The 14,273-nt window shown below is 38.8% G+C and overlaps 2 protein-coding genes across 2 annotated transcripts; one reads left to right on the top strand and one right to left on the bottom strand.

Annotated features, from left to right (window-relative positions):
* Positions 1–7,209: 7,209 nt before the first annotated feature.
* On the top strand, positions 7,210–9,147 carry LOC18444648 (uncharacterized). The gene is made up of 2 exons (XM_006854812.3): positions 7,210–7,833; positions 8,117–9,147. The coding sequence occupies exons 1-2, from the start codon at positions 7,592–7,594 to the stop codon at positions 8,889–8,891; spliced, it is 1,017 nt and encodes a 338-aa protein (XP_006854874.1). The 5' UTR covers positions 7,210–7,591; the 3' UTR covers positions 8,892–9,147.
* Positions 9,148–9,964: 817 nt separating this feature from the next.
* LOC18444649 (Pentatricopeptide repeat (PPR-like) superfamily protein) lies at positions 9,965–13,925 on the bottom strand. The gene has a single exon (XM_006854813.4). It carries the CDS (start codon positions 13,657–13,659, stop codon positions 10,909–10,911), a length of 2,751 nt encoding a protein of 916 aa, XP_006854875.2. The 5' UTR covers positions 13,660–13,925; the 3' UTR covers positions 9,965–10,908.
* Between the last annotated feature and the right edge of the window lie 348 nt (positions 13,926–14,273).

Below are 14,273 nucleotides of genomic sequence, written 5' to 3' on the forward strand. Positions count from 1 at the left end.
ATCTACACCATCCATTTTCAAGATTTTCATGTGTTTATAGATCTACTTGATTTTAACCATTTTTGAAACTAAAAACTTTATAATTAGATATAAAAATAGATTTTGAGATAATCGTAATAATATTTTACATCAAAATTATATACCAGGATAAAACTTGAAGGTGCATCTTACCTCTACAGCTACGGATGCATCTGTATGCCAACTGCACCATATAAAGAATGATCAAAACAAAACACATACAAATGAAGTTGACAATTAATGAAAAAATGGATTTTAACCCATTTTATATTTTCCAGTGGCTATTTTAAAATTTTCTAAAATAGATGGGAAAATATAAAAGTGAGTACTAATGACCAAAACAATTTTTAATCTTTACTATAATGTAAAGAATATTTAAAAATCAAATTCTTTATTTTTTAGATTTTGTATTTTTTTTTAAAATTTTTTTTAAAAAAATACCAGTTGATCACCCTAACCGCCCAAAGCTGGAATCGGCCACTGGCTGCTTCCGATCTAACCGAGCAGTTAGCGGTTAGATTGGGCGATTTTGTGAACAATATCATAATCATGATAAAAATCTACTAGATGTATTTTGGTTTTTTAATTATTCGCACTTCTCAGTGTGTTTTGGGCAAGAATTTTGCATTCAAACTGTTAGAAAGTAGCCCTAATACACTAGTTAACAGATAAAACAACCAATTAAATCAATGTGTTTATCCGATGTAGGATAATTCTTAGACCTTCTAGTTTGAACCAAGATTCCTCAAGTTTGTTTAAATTCATATGAAAAACCAATTTATTGAGCTCTAGATCCAACTCATGCAGGCAGTAGCTTGGGCTTTGCGAAAACCAAAGCGCTTGTCAACAAGAGGTTTGCTTCACCTTATATCTGAAGGCTATTTTCTTTGACTTCATGCACATACAAAAAACACATTTTCTTATTTGTTGAACGGTAACTGATATGTCATAACTAATATTTCATAATTAAAAATCCATTGGTTTTATTTTTACGTATTTTCTTTTTCATACAATACATGTGAAAGAGATCATTTGGCCTAACGAGTAGTATCCAACTTGAATGTATATTTTTAAAAAGGGAAAAGTTTATATAGAGCCGAGGCTCTAAACAATCAAATTTGAGCCTACATCAAAAATTTCACTAGAAGAGGTTGTTTTGAATCCCAAATATCTTCAAAGTGATCATCTCGACATCCAGATGCATGGACATGATAAAAAAATGGATTTCAAGTTTTTAAAATAGTGAATTTTGTAACGCATTTTTAAACCGTCAATTTTCAATATTTTCAAGTTTTCATAGATATGTTGATCTACATTATTTTTGAAACTTTGAACTTTATAAATAAGTATGAAAATATATTTTAAAGCTATTGTTAAGATATAGTTATCTCAAGTTCATATTGATATACATCATTATGGATGTATACGTATATATTTTTTGATACGGTTAAGTATCTAGAAGATAGAAACCAAGTTACGTGTTCAAGTTATTATACCATAATTATTTTCTCTAAATGTGTGATTATCTTCGATATATAGAGATACTTATTGATATACGCTTTCATCCATTATAATGAATATATAATGAAGATGTAGCGTTGGGGCTTTGGATCATTAGACATTTAAGGGTTCGGCCTGAATTCTCTCTTCATTATATGCTCCCACTTATGACATGGTATGGTAACACATTTCCCTTGGAGGGCCCATCGATCTGATCTTATTGGTACTCCTGTCGTCTGCTTTGCATAGAGCCGATTGTCCATCTCCAATGAAGAAATTGATGTGACTTTGTGAATACAAGAAAGAAGAGCTAGAGAGAGAAACAATCTCCAAGAGGCACCTCTCCGGTATCTGAACCCCCCTCAAGCCTTTGAACCCCCACAAGCCTTACCCCCACCCGAAACCTTTTCTCATCTGAACCCCTCCTCGAGCCTTTGAACCCCCTCAAGCCTTACCCCCACCCGAAACCTTTTCTCTTTCCTTTCTTGTAACCCTAGCGTATGAAGGACCCAAAGCATTCGCACCTGTGGCCTTAGAACCCCAAGCAGCAGTGATAGTATCCTCTTCCTATTCGAGATCACTGAAAGAAGAGAATTGCAATATAAGGCCATGTCTTCAATGGATTGAGAACCCTGAGTATCAGGCTAACGCCACTGTGTTCCTTGCGTGCTGGACTCATAAATCTCATCAACGCCTCGCCCTGCTCTCTTCCGATCTCTGATGTATGAAGCCTGCGGGCACATAGTACACCCCATATATGGCTCCGTGGGCCCCCTGTGGTCCGGTAGCTAGCAGCTTTGCCAAGCGGATGTGTTCCGGCTGTTGAAGCCGTGTTAAAAGGCACTCTACCAAGCCGTTGTTGAAGCCATGTTAGAAGGCACGCCGATCATCCAAATCTCCACCGTAGCCACCACTAATCATGGCTACGCCATTGCCCCTCTCTCCTCAAACTAGGGCATAAGCAGCACAGAGGAAGAAGTAGATCCCATCTTACCAGCTGCTCGAATAGAATAAAAAAACGATAGAGTGAGAGAGAGAGCCTCAATCCCCGACTGTCCTTCCACCTAAGCTTTTTAAGAATTTGATTTCTAGCAAAATTAGGATTTCGATCTTTTAACTGTAAATGATAAAAGCTTCTTGAGAAGTGGTGGTCCATAGGGACCATATTAAATCACCCTTACCTGAGTGGCTCCGGTCCTGGTTGATGATCAAGTTTTAGCTCCATCTTGTGTGATGACCATATTAAATCACCTTTAAACTCGATCTTGGTTGATGACCAAGTTTTTTGTTACTTGATCCCATTTGATGATAGAGTTTTCCGTTACTCCATCATGTTGATGATCGAGTTTATTCGATCAAGTTTGTTCCAGATGCTTATGTTTCAATGATTGAGTTTTTGTTCTATCTTGTGTGATGATCATTTTCTTTTAAAGAGAGAACGACCCAAGACCCTAAAGAGAGAGACTTTCTATAAGAAAGTAGAGAACCCAAGAAAGGTTATTTCTTGAAAGACCCAAGACCCTAAAGAGAGAGACTTTCTATAAGAAAGTAGAGAACCCAAGAAAGGTTATTTCTTGAAAGAACCAAGACCCTAGAGAACCCAAGAAAGGTTATTTCTTGAAAGACCCAAGACCTTAAAGAGAGAGACTTTCTATAAGAAAGTAGAGAACCCAAGAAATGTTATTTTTTGAAAGACCCAAGACCCTAAAGAAAAAAAGTCTCTATAAGAAAGTAAGAGCCCAAAAAAAGTTGTTTCTTGGAAGACCATGGTAACCCATGAAATTTATCATGGATTTGATCACTACTTGTTTTTTTGACAACTTAGTATTGTTCAAACTCCAGAAATCAAGTTACTTGGTCATCAAGTTATCATACCATAATTTTATCATACCATAATTATCTTATCTAATTGTGTGATTGTCATCTATATATAAAAGTACTTATTGAGATAAGCTTTTATCCGCTTTATCTTATCTAATTGTGTGATTGTCATCTATATATAAAAGTACTTATTGATGTAAGCTTTTATCCGCTTTTATCCAATATAATGAAGATATAGCCGGTTGGGGCTTTGGATCTGTGGACGTAAGGCTTCGGCCTGAACCACGTAAATGTTATGTTCTCTCTCCATTATATGCTCCCACGAATTCTAACAGCTATCGTTATGTTCTCTCTCCATTATATGCTCCCATGTATTCTAACAACTATCACAAAGATTCCACATTTCTTGACACTATTTGAAGGCGGCCTCTAATTTGCTTGTTTAGAGCTTAGGCTCTATACAAAGTGCACCCTTTTAAAAAAGGGAAAAAGATGCACATCCCCCTCTTTAGAATTGTAATCTCAAATAACTATCGTCAAATCTATGGAAGCCTATAGAACCGCTGAAATTAAAAGAAAATAATATTTAACCCCTTTCCTACCTTTTTCATTGTCCAAATTAAAATATTTTACCATTTTTATTTATTTATTTTTCTAATCATCCCTTTATCTAAATGGATTTTGGGTTGGCATGTTTAATAGTTGTGAGGTTCAAAAGAGAGAGAGAGAGAGAGAGAGAGAGGTGGGGGTTCAATGGAGGTTGAATGAATGAGAGAGGGCAAGTGGGATGAAGGGATCCATGGGTGATGAAGAGCAAGAGAAAAGGGTATATTATCTAAGGTTTGGATGATGGGATCATTCATAAATAAATAAATAAGAAAAAAAAATGTAACAAGAGGGTTAAATGTCTATTTTTCTTTTCAACTTGAATAGGTTATACGGGCTTTCCATACACCTGAAGGCTTATTTAGTATTATATCTAGGGGAAAAAGGGTATATGACATTTTCCCTAGAATGAAAAAAGAAAAAAAAAAACCCACTCATGTAGTAGTTGTTGGGTGTGTGTGGCCATTAAAGGCCTTATGATTGCTTGTAAATGAATTTACATGGTGGAACACGAGCTGAGTGGGAGTATGGTCCCATGTGGACTATACTAAGCAAACTATGTTTTTTGATACCGGATTGTGTTTAATGTGCTAAGCCCCTTTGGTTGGGAAAAACTCATTCTACTTGGGCATATAAAACCTCATTCTACTTGGGCATATAAAACTAAACCAATGAGAGTTATGATGGGTCATCGATTTATATGGTCAGAGTATAGTCAGATGAGTGAGCCGAGGGATTGTTTAACCCTTGTGTATGATGGAGGCCTTTAGAGATGGGGCCAAAGCTTCATCTATGTGTCATCACACGACATGCACATTGATTGTCATTTTTGGGAAAGCAAACGACATTTCAGGTTTAAGCGTATGCGTGTGCAAAAAATAACCCCTATGCACCATCGAGCAATGGATTGCATCAAGGTCTAGGTGACATTGATTCATCTCTAAGGGAGAACCTGAAATCTATAAGGTCTAGGTGACATTGATTCATCTCTAAGGGAGAACCTGAAATCTATAGATTGGGACTACGACCCCTTACCTATTGGCTAGACTTTAGTGGCATGTTAATGATCCGCTACATGGATTGTGGGTCGGGGGCATTGCTGGGTCGTTTTGAGAAAACTTGTGTGGTCCGTCGTCTACAATTGAAAGTGAAGTACCACATTTAAAGGTGGAGTGTCCCAATGCACATTTATTCGTAGACCATATGGATTCTTTTCTCATCAAAGTATTTAATTTTGTTTATTTTAATAACATATAATTTTTAGAATTGTTATTTGAATTTTTTTTTAAATCTCTAGATATTTTATTTATCAAATTTGAATTTATAAGACAGATATATTGATTTTATATTGATTTAAATATTTAAATATATTTTTATGAATTTTTAAAAATAATATTATTTTAAATATTGCATGGGAAGCCCAATAGGACTTATGGGCCCACCATGGCAAATTAGGTGGGGCCCATTATGTGCCACAAAGGTTAGCACGCCCCACCTAGGTGGTTTTCTATTTTCTAAGAGCTCAAGTTCTAGGCCTTGAGCGGAAAGAAACTTGTGTTTTAGAAAGCTTAAGCCTTTAGGAAATTTTGAAAGGAATTTTTGTCTATGTGAGAAGGCTTATGCATAAAATAAGAAATGATGACTTATCATATATTAATTTCTTATTTGAATTAATTGATAAGAAATTGGTTTAAGAAGTGGGGAATAATGGTTCTAGCACCTTTCATATGATATTGATGACCTATCTATAGAACAGACAACTCTTATCTCTTACCCTACAAATCACCCAAGATCAATGGTGCATATACAATCTCACAATAAAAGGTAAGCCAAGGAAACCCTAGATTTATTCAAGTATTATAAAAAGGGGAGTACCCTACTTAAATCTCTACACCTTAAAACTTTTCCATCTCTCTCTCATCCAATTACCAGGCACGCCCCACTCTCTTACTTTCATGGTGGCTGTCTCATCTCTCCCATCTCTCATCTCACATTGGGGCCAAGTCTTCAGGCCATGGAGAGTTACTATCTCTCAAATTAGGTTATCAAAAGGGGTTCACCTTATGTTTGAGTTTTGTTGATCAAAAGGGTTCATGTTCCACTGGTATGGCTTGTCTTAAACTTGCTATCCCGATTGAGATTAAAGGTTTAACCATTAGACCCTGTGCCATCGGAAAGTGGTGACTCGGTGCGGGGTGTAAAAAGCCTTGTTGAGATAATCTCCGACACCCTCTTTAGTTTCTTGTTTATTTTCTTATTGTCTTCTTTGTTTCAAAGCATAGGTTGTGTCTTTTCTTTGTTAATGAAAAGTAAAGTTTTGAATGACTTAAGTTTTTGAGATCTTATTGTATTCTTTTCTTTTCTTTTATTTAAAATTATTTTATTATAAAATGACTATGTGTTAGTGACCTAAGCCGTGAAGAAAAAAAAAAAGAATTGAGAAAGAAAAAAAAAAAATTTATTTACTCCTGCTAGATCACACGAGTCCTTTCAGTATTGACTCACAAGCTATGGTGCTAGTAGTGACTCACAAGCTATGGTGCCATTTGGATGTCTTGGCAGTTCTATAGGCCATTGTGAGTAAAGGTAGTCTCATGATCAAGTGAACGAGCATCCAATTTTTCAGAGATACCAGAAAAACAGTTTTATCATGTGTGTCTATAAAGACAAACTAGAGTTTATAGGCACATATTTTGCCGATAAGTATGCTTCCGAGTTTAATTTTGCAGTGAATAGAGACAAGCTAGCACTCCACCCACTCATGCACAAATATGGGAGAGATTTATTTGACAAAAATGTTTAAAGTGAGCCCTATTGCCCTTCCTTCACCCAGAAGGGGGAGGAGCCAGTTTTAGAGAAAGAGGAGGGGAAATGGTTCTCAATTCTCATTATCAATTGACAGTTTGTTAAAAATAGGTTTAATATTAAAAAAAAAAAGGTTTGTCACAAATAGGTGGTTAGTACCTGGATCAGAGATGACCAAAAAGTTGAAACACTGAACCATAAAATATTGTGGTAGTGACTAGCATGCTAAACATTAATTGTTCATGTGCCCTCTCCACCCTTCTTAATTTCAGTCACCCATCCACCACCCATGTGAAGACATGGCCCTCAGTCTCCAAATAAGTCTAGACATGGCCTTCAGGCTTCAAATAAGCCTAGAATTTTGTGTCCCACCCCATTCAAAACTTTGCCCATGTAGCCCCTTCTCATCCACTTAACCCTTTTCTTGAGCATAAATAATGAACACCATAGTTGGCCCATAGGGCTCTTTTCAACTCTTGTTATTAACTTACCTCTTTTTCATATGCCCCATTTCTAGCACTAGCATAACAAGTCCTCTTTTTTTTGCATGGGTCAAGTTTCTCTTACCAAAAACTTGGGGCCCAACTCCATTATATCTAGTTGAGATCCATTGGTTGAGACCTCAATTCCATCACTCCAAATTGGTTATTCTCCTCTTTAAAATACTAGATCTCATTAAAACATTCCCCACTCCATTATCTCTCTCTCTCTCTCTCTCTCTCTCTCTCTCTCTCTCTCTCTCTCTCTCTCTCGTGCAGTCGTGGATGCACTTGAAGCTCTTTCTAGGCCATTTTTGCACATAAACAAAAGCCATTGCACAGTCCATAGTAACCAAGGAAGGATGATGAACCAAGAACTGAAAGAGGCAGTCACAAACATTCATTTTCGAAATGAAGAGCTCAAGTTGAGAGCCACTGAGATCATCCAAAAGGCAGCTGGTGAAAAGGGTTTAAAGATGAGAAACTGTTTGGTTGGACTAGGAGTGATCCCTCAACTTTTAACCATGCTTGACACTTCTTGCCCACCTCCTTTCCACCTTTCATCTCTACAAACTCTTCTTCAGGTCTCCCATGGTAACTCATGGTTAGTAAGTAAAAAGAATCCAATGTTGATTTCTTATTTCTGTTTTCCTTTTTGAGAAAGGGAGAGAATGGACCTTATATCTCTAGAAAGCCTAAAGGTATTCATACTACAAATCAGGCATTCATATTACAAATCTTACTGGCACTGCCGCTTCTTAAGCCTGCGATTTAGTTTTTGATGCAGCACGTAGAGGAAAGCACTTCTTAATAGTAGGTACAAAAGATAAAGCAGCTGATGCTATTGAATCATCTTTAATTATTATTTACTTTTCCATTTTTTGCAGTGGCAAAGCAGTCATTGTAGAAGCAGGAGGTCTAGAGAAGCTCTCCAAACTTTACTTGCACTCAATTGACCAAACAGTTCATGAGAACATATCCACACTGCTATTCTCAATCTCAGCCTTGAATTCGTGCAAATCAGAAATTGGGTCTTCATCTATATTCCCTCTTCTAATTTCCATGCTCAATTCTCCATTTGAATCAGTAAGAGAAGCTTCAATCTCATCCCTTCTAAACCTCTCAACTTGCTTTGAAAATCTCAATATCTTTCTAAGGCATGGAGCAGTTAAAGCCCTGTTTGAGTTCATGCAAAACCCAAATGGCAGAGGAGAGAGTAAAACAACTTTATCCAAGTTCAAAGACAGAGGAGGGAGAAACTCTGCTGAGTCCACTGCCAGAGGAGAGAGAAACACAACTGTATACAAGCCCTTTTGTAGTAGAGAGAGAAAGACTTCAGAATGCAAGAGCTTATATATATTGAGCAATATAATGGTGACAGTTGAGGGGAGAAAGACTTTGGAAAAGATGGTGGCTTCAGAGCCTTGGATTCTGGGGGGTTTTTTGAGAGCAGAAGAGGAGCCCAAGTGTCAACAAAAAGCTGCATATATATTGATGGTTTTAGTTTATTACAGTAGGGGTTTAAGGGAGGTTTTGAGGGCCACAAAGGGGCTTGTTCCTGCTGTAGTTGAGATGGGTCTTCTGGGAACTTGCAGTGTCTTGAGAGAGAGGTGTTTGAGGATAGTGAAGAGTTTGGGGAGAGACAAGAGTTGGGCTCTCTAGAAGAACTTGGCCTAGAGAGAGAAAGAGAGAGCCTTGGGATTTGGTGCAATGATGCAGCCACTAGTTTGTGCATTTTCAGGGAAGGAAGAATAGCTTCTCTTGCTGTTACATACTTGAGAAAGGAGGACGACAGCCTCTCTCTGCTCCAAAATCTCGAGCAATTTACATATGCATGCAAAAAAATGGTTGCAGCATTGACCCAGAATCACCATTATAATTCATATTTTGGGTTATATTATTGAAGTGTTACTATTTATTTTGTATGTTTTTATTTTTGTTTTAAATTATTTGGTAAATATTTTTATTTCGATTTATCAATATCTTTCAAACCGCTCAAAATACAAAAACTCAAAAAAAAATTGATGTGATTGGGTAGTTTCAAAGTCAAATTTTTTAACTTTTTAAAACATTTGTTTTGAGCTAGTTCGAAATGATTTTTTTTTTTTTTTTTTTTTTTTTTTTTTTTTTTGCGGTTTGATAGTCAAACTTTCGAACAACCCAAACAATCATCTACAATTTGTAATTCTAAGGAGTGGAGTTTTGTAATTTTACACATTAGGTTCCAAACTAAGTAAAAGATTGGTCTGAAACTTCAACTTCCTAATAATATAATCAATTAACCCAAATCAGAACTTCAGTTCTAACTCCGCACCAGAAAAAATTAGTTCAAAACTTGAAATTCCAAAATGGAAATTAAGCAAAACAAAAAGAAATACGACAAGCTCTGAAAATTAAGCCAAATTCCAACCTAAGGGCATTTTGGAAAAAAAAAACATTTTGGGAAAAAAAAAACACAGAACATGTGCGTAAAATTATAAATATTTCAGACATTTTGTAATACCGCCAAAAGTAAAGGATATTTATGCCAATTTCTATCCTACAAAACATCATATTCTCGAACCAATCAAAAAATGTTTAATTAACACTTCTTTCATTCTCTGTTAATAATAAAAAGAACTATTTAGCCATAGTTAACAACCACATAAACAATTAAGAACTTTCTACACGTTCAGTTGTCCACCTGAGATCGAGTTGACTTCCAATTTTCATTTCCAAAAAATCAAGAAATATAATCATAATAGAAAATCCAATAAAAAGGAAGAAAAAATACAGAGACACACAGCAAATTAAAAAAATGAGATATACAAGACATGTCTACAAGTTACTTAGTAGTTTTATTTCTGTACTTCATCACCCCTTGGATTCACTTCCAAAGTATTACATTAAAGAATATTGATTTTGTTGTTTTTAAATGGGAAAAATATACAAGACATGTCTACATGTTACTTAGTAGTTTTATTTCTGTACTTCTTCACCCCTTGGATTCACTTCCAAAGTATTACATTAAAGAATATTGATTTTGTTGTTTTTAAATTGGAAAAATTTATAACGAGACCATTTACTTTTAATATCACAATCACTCTTGTTCCTCAGATTTCAAATTAGGTGATTGCGTATTATTGAATAGACTCTAAGTTCAAAAAAACAAATTCTTAAACTTTAGATTACCCCAAACCATCCAATTTGACTATCTACGGACAACTAGCAATCGAGACCTCCTTGTAACAAATATAAATGGTTATGGTCTCATGGATGCCTTCCACGAGCCAAAAGCTCCACAAAGGATTCTCAGAGGTTAAGGCAGAGCACTACTGTCCAGTGTTCAGATCTTAGAGTACCACCCAGGTTAAGGGTGAGCACAACTGTCCAGTGTTCGGATCACAGAGTACCACCCAAATGACATAGAGAGAACCACCGATTTGAAACAAAAGAATTGCCAAGGAACTCTCACCACTGTCTGGCCATCTGTGCTTTGAGCAACCAAAAAACCAAAACCACCAGTTGGAATAACAGTTTCTCATGGAACTCTCTTCACTGCGAAATCTTCTATGAATCGAGTAACCAACAAAACAGAAAACCAGTAAGAATGAATTCTCAAGCAAAGAAAAAATTCTCAAGCAAGGACCTCTCTCTCATGGCTGTGAGGGCTAATCTCTAGGCAGCTAAGCCTCCACCTCTACCCCAAAGCTAATCTTAACCGCTCAAACCTCTGTGCTTCATTTATACTCCCAACCCTGTTCATAAGCCCCACCATTCGCTCACAATCCTCTGCTGAAGCACCAAGACCATACTTCTTCGTCATGGACTCGAAGAACCTCAGAGCCTCACTAGCCAATCCTGCTCGATCACACATCGATAAGACAACCCCAAATGTAAACTTATTCGGCCTTAACCCTTCGAATTCCATCCTTCCAAAGAGCTGCATGGCTTCGCCATACCGCTCATTTACACCATGAGCCTCAATAATGGCAGTCCAAGTTATAAGCCCTTTTGAGCTCAATGTCTCAAAAACAAGCTTAGCCAACCCAACTTGGTTGCACTTCCCATACATGTTTATAAGAGCTTTCGAAACAAAGGGTACGCTCTCTAGAGCCTTCTTGAGCACTTGGGCATGAGCCTCCCTTCCGAGAATTTCATGGCCAGACACCCCACAGACCTCAAGGGCTCGAGCCATGGCCACTGAGTCTGGTCGGTGGCTTGAGCGATGCATGGCTCGAAATACAGCAAGAGCCTCTTCAGGTTGACCGTTATCCATATACGACCCGGCCATCACGGTCCACACAACCACACTTCGTCGCTCCATACTCTCAAAGAGCAGGTGGGCAGTGCGTGGAGTCCCACATTGAGAATACAACACCATGAGGGCAGTGGTCAGTGATACATTGGGGAAAAATCCCTGACGAAGAGCATAGGCATGGAGCTCTTTGCCAGGCCGGAGTGCGTTGAGTTTTGCGCACACAGGAAGTGCAGTCATGAGGGCCACCAAATCAGGCCGTAGTCCCTCTTGTTGCATCCACGAGAGAGCGCGGAGGGCCTGGATTGGAGCAGCAGTGCGTGCATATCCCGACATAAGTGCTGTCCACATAACAAGCCCACGCTCCTTGTGACCATAGAATACACGCCTGGCCGAACCCATATCAGCACACTTACAGTACATATCAATTAAACCAGCTTTAACAAACTCTTGCTGAGCATACCCAACTCGACGGATCGCAAACCCATGGACCTCTTTCCCAAGCCTCAGTGCGACCATGTCACCACAAATTGGAAGGACCATGGTAATCGCAGCCGAATTGGGCACAACTGCACCATCAAATTGCATGGCACGGAACACACCCAATGCTTCGCGCCTCAATCCATTGTGCGCAAACCCAGCAACCATAGCACACCACGCAACCAAATCTCGGTCACCAATTTCATCAAACACTTTGCATGCGAGCATTACATTCCCACATTTAAAGTACAAGTCCATCAAAGCAGTGAGCACGAACCGACACTCGGCCCACCCCGACTTCACTGCATGGGCGTGGAGCCTTACACCTTGGCCCAGGGCCGGCGCACCAGCACAAACTTTGATCAGCGATGTGAGCGTGTATTCATCGGGTGAGGCTCCCGCCTTGAGCATTTGGGGGAGGAGTGCAAGCGCATCTTGCATGCGCCGCCCTCCACGCACAACCGCTCCTCGGAGAAGCGCATTCCAAGCATGTGGCGTGCTTAACGGAAGCAACGAGAGGAGGGTGCGGGCATCTTCAGGGGCGCCACAGGCTGCATACATACGCACAAGGCGCACTCGGAGGAACTCATTGTCGGCCAGGCCGCTTGCACGGAGATGGGCGTGGGCATGGCGACCAGCTTGCAAGTCTTTGGCCATGGTGCAGGCGGTGATGAGGGAGGAGAAGGCGGTGGGGTTGATGGGGATGCCAAATTTTGTAGCGTAGTCTAGGACAGTGAGGGCTTGTTTCAGCTTTTGCTTCCTGCTTAGGGTTTTGATGTCTTTGTAGATGGTAGTGGGGTTCTTGCTATGAAGCGGGAGAGAGCGTGGGTTTAGGGGTTTTGGAAATTTGGCAATGGAAGCTGGGTAGAATTGCAGAGAATGTGGGTTCTTTTGTTCAATAGGTTTTAGTGTTTTTGGTTTTTTAGCAATGGAGGTAGTGTGAAGTTTCAAAGAATTGTGATTCTGTTTTGTGTTTTTGGGCGGTTTTGTGGGGTATTTGGGCGGTTTTGTGAGGGTAGAAGGTCTGGTTTCAAAGTGTCTAGGTTGCAGAGAATGTAGGTGGTTTTCTCTGATTTTGGGGGTTTTTGATAGCTTTGTGGGAGTAAACTGTCTAGGTCTATAATGCCTATTAATGGAATTGGAGTGGAGTTGCTGAGATAGATGGATTTGTTCTCGTGTCGTGGGGAATTTGGGCGGTTTCGGTAGGGTGGAAGGTATCATTTTGGGTGGTTTTGTGGGGTTAGAAGGTCTGGTTACAAAGTGTCTAGGTTGCAGAGATTGTTGGTGCTTTTCTCTGGTTTTGGGGGTTTTAGATAGCTTTGTGGGGGTAAAATATCTAGTTCTATATCGCTCGTTAATGGAATTGGAGTGGAGTTGCTGAGATTGATGGTTTCGTTCTCTTGTAATGGGAAATTTAGGCGGTTTTGGGAGGCTGGAAGGTATCGTTTTGAAGTGTTCGACATTGGAGCTTGGAGGAAGTTGCAGAGATTCTGGTTTTTCATCTCTGGTATAGTGGATTTGGGATGGCTTTGTGGATGTGGAACGTCTGGTTTTGAAGCGTCCTCCATTGGAGCTCGGATGAAGCTGCAGAGACTCGGATTTTTCATCTCTCGTTTTGGGGTTTTTATGCGGTTTAAAATGCGAATGGATTGATGGGTTTTGGTGTTTGAAGAAACGGGTTAGGAGCAAGGAATGAGCTGCTAAAGCGTCCATGGCAACTGATTCAGTTGTTCAAATTCACTTCATAGCCATGGATAATGTATGGTGCCCTGGTCATTCTCCTCCTCCCTCCGTTAAATTATGAATTGAGTTACATCTTCAATGTTGCGAGAGAGAGAGTATTTGAATTGAGAGAGAGAGAGTAGTAGTATCAAGAGAGAGGAGAGAGGAGAGAGGAGTAGTACCAAGAGAGAGAGAATAGTAGTATCAACTATCAAGAGAGAGAGTTGTTAAATCGAGAGTGATAGTATTCCCACGCTCCGTTTATAAGTTATCACATATTGTGGTATTTATTCTTACTATTAAGACTTTTCGTACTTTTAAAAAAATATAAATCTCTAATTTATTGATAAAACGGGTAGGGACAAAAATAAAAATCTCTAATTTATTGATAAAACGGGTAGGGACACGTCTTTCTCACTGCATTACCAAAAAAACAAAAAACAAAAAGAAAATTGAGACTTGCAAGAGAGAGTGACAGAAAAAGAGTCGTCGAATTGAGGGGTGAGAGTGATGGAGATAGAAAAAAGTTAAATTGAGAGAGTGATAAAGATCGAGAGAGAGAGTAGTTGTATTGCACCAAACTAGTCGTGGATCAGGACTTTTCT

This window comes from Amborella trichopoda, chromosome 9 (assembly GCF_054954075.1).
Source record: "Amborella trichopoda isolate Santa Cruz 75 chromosome 9, AtrichopodaSantaCruz75HAP2 v2.0, whole genome shotgun sequence".
NCBI classification, from domain to species: domain Eukaryota; kingdom Viridiplantae; phylum Streptophyta; class Magnoliopsida; order Amborellales; family Amborellaceae; genus Amborella; species Amborella trichopoda.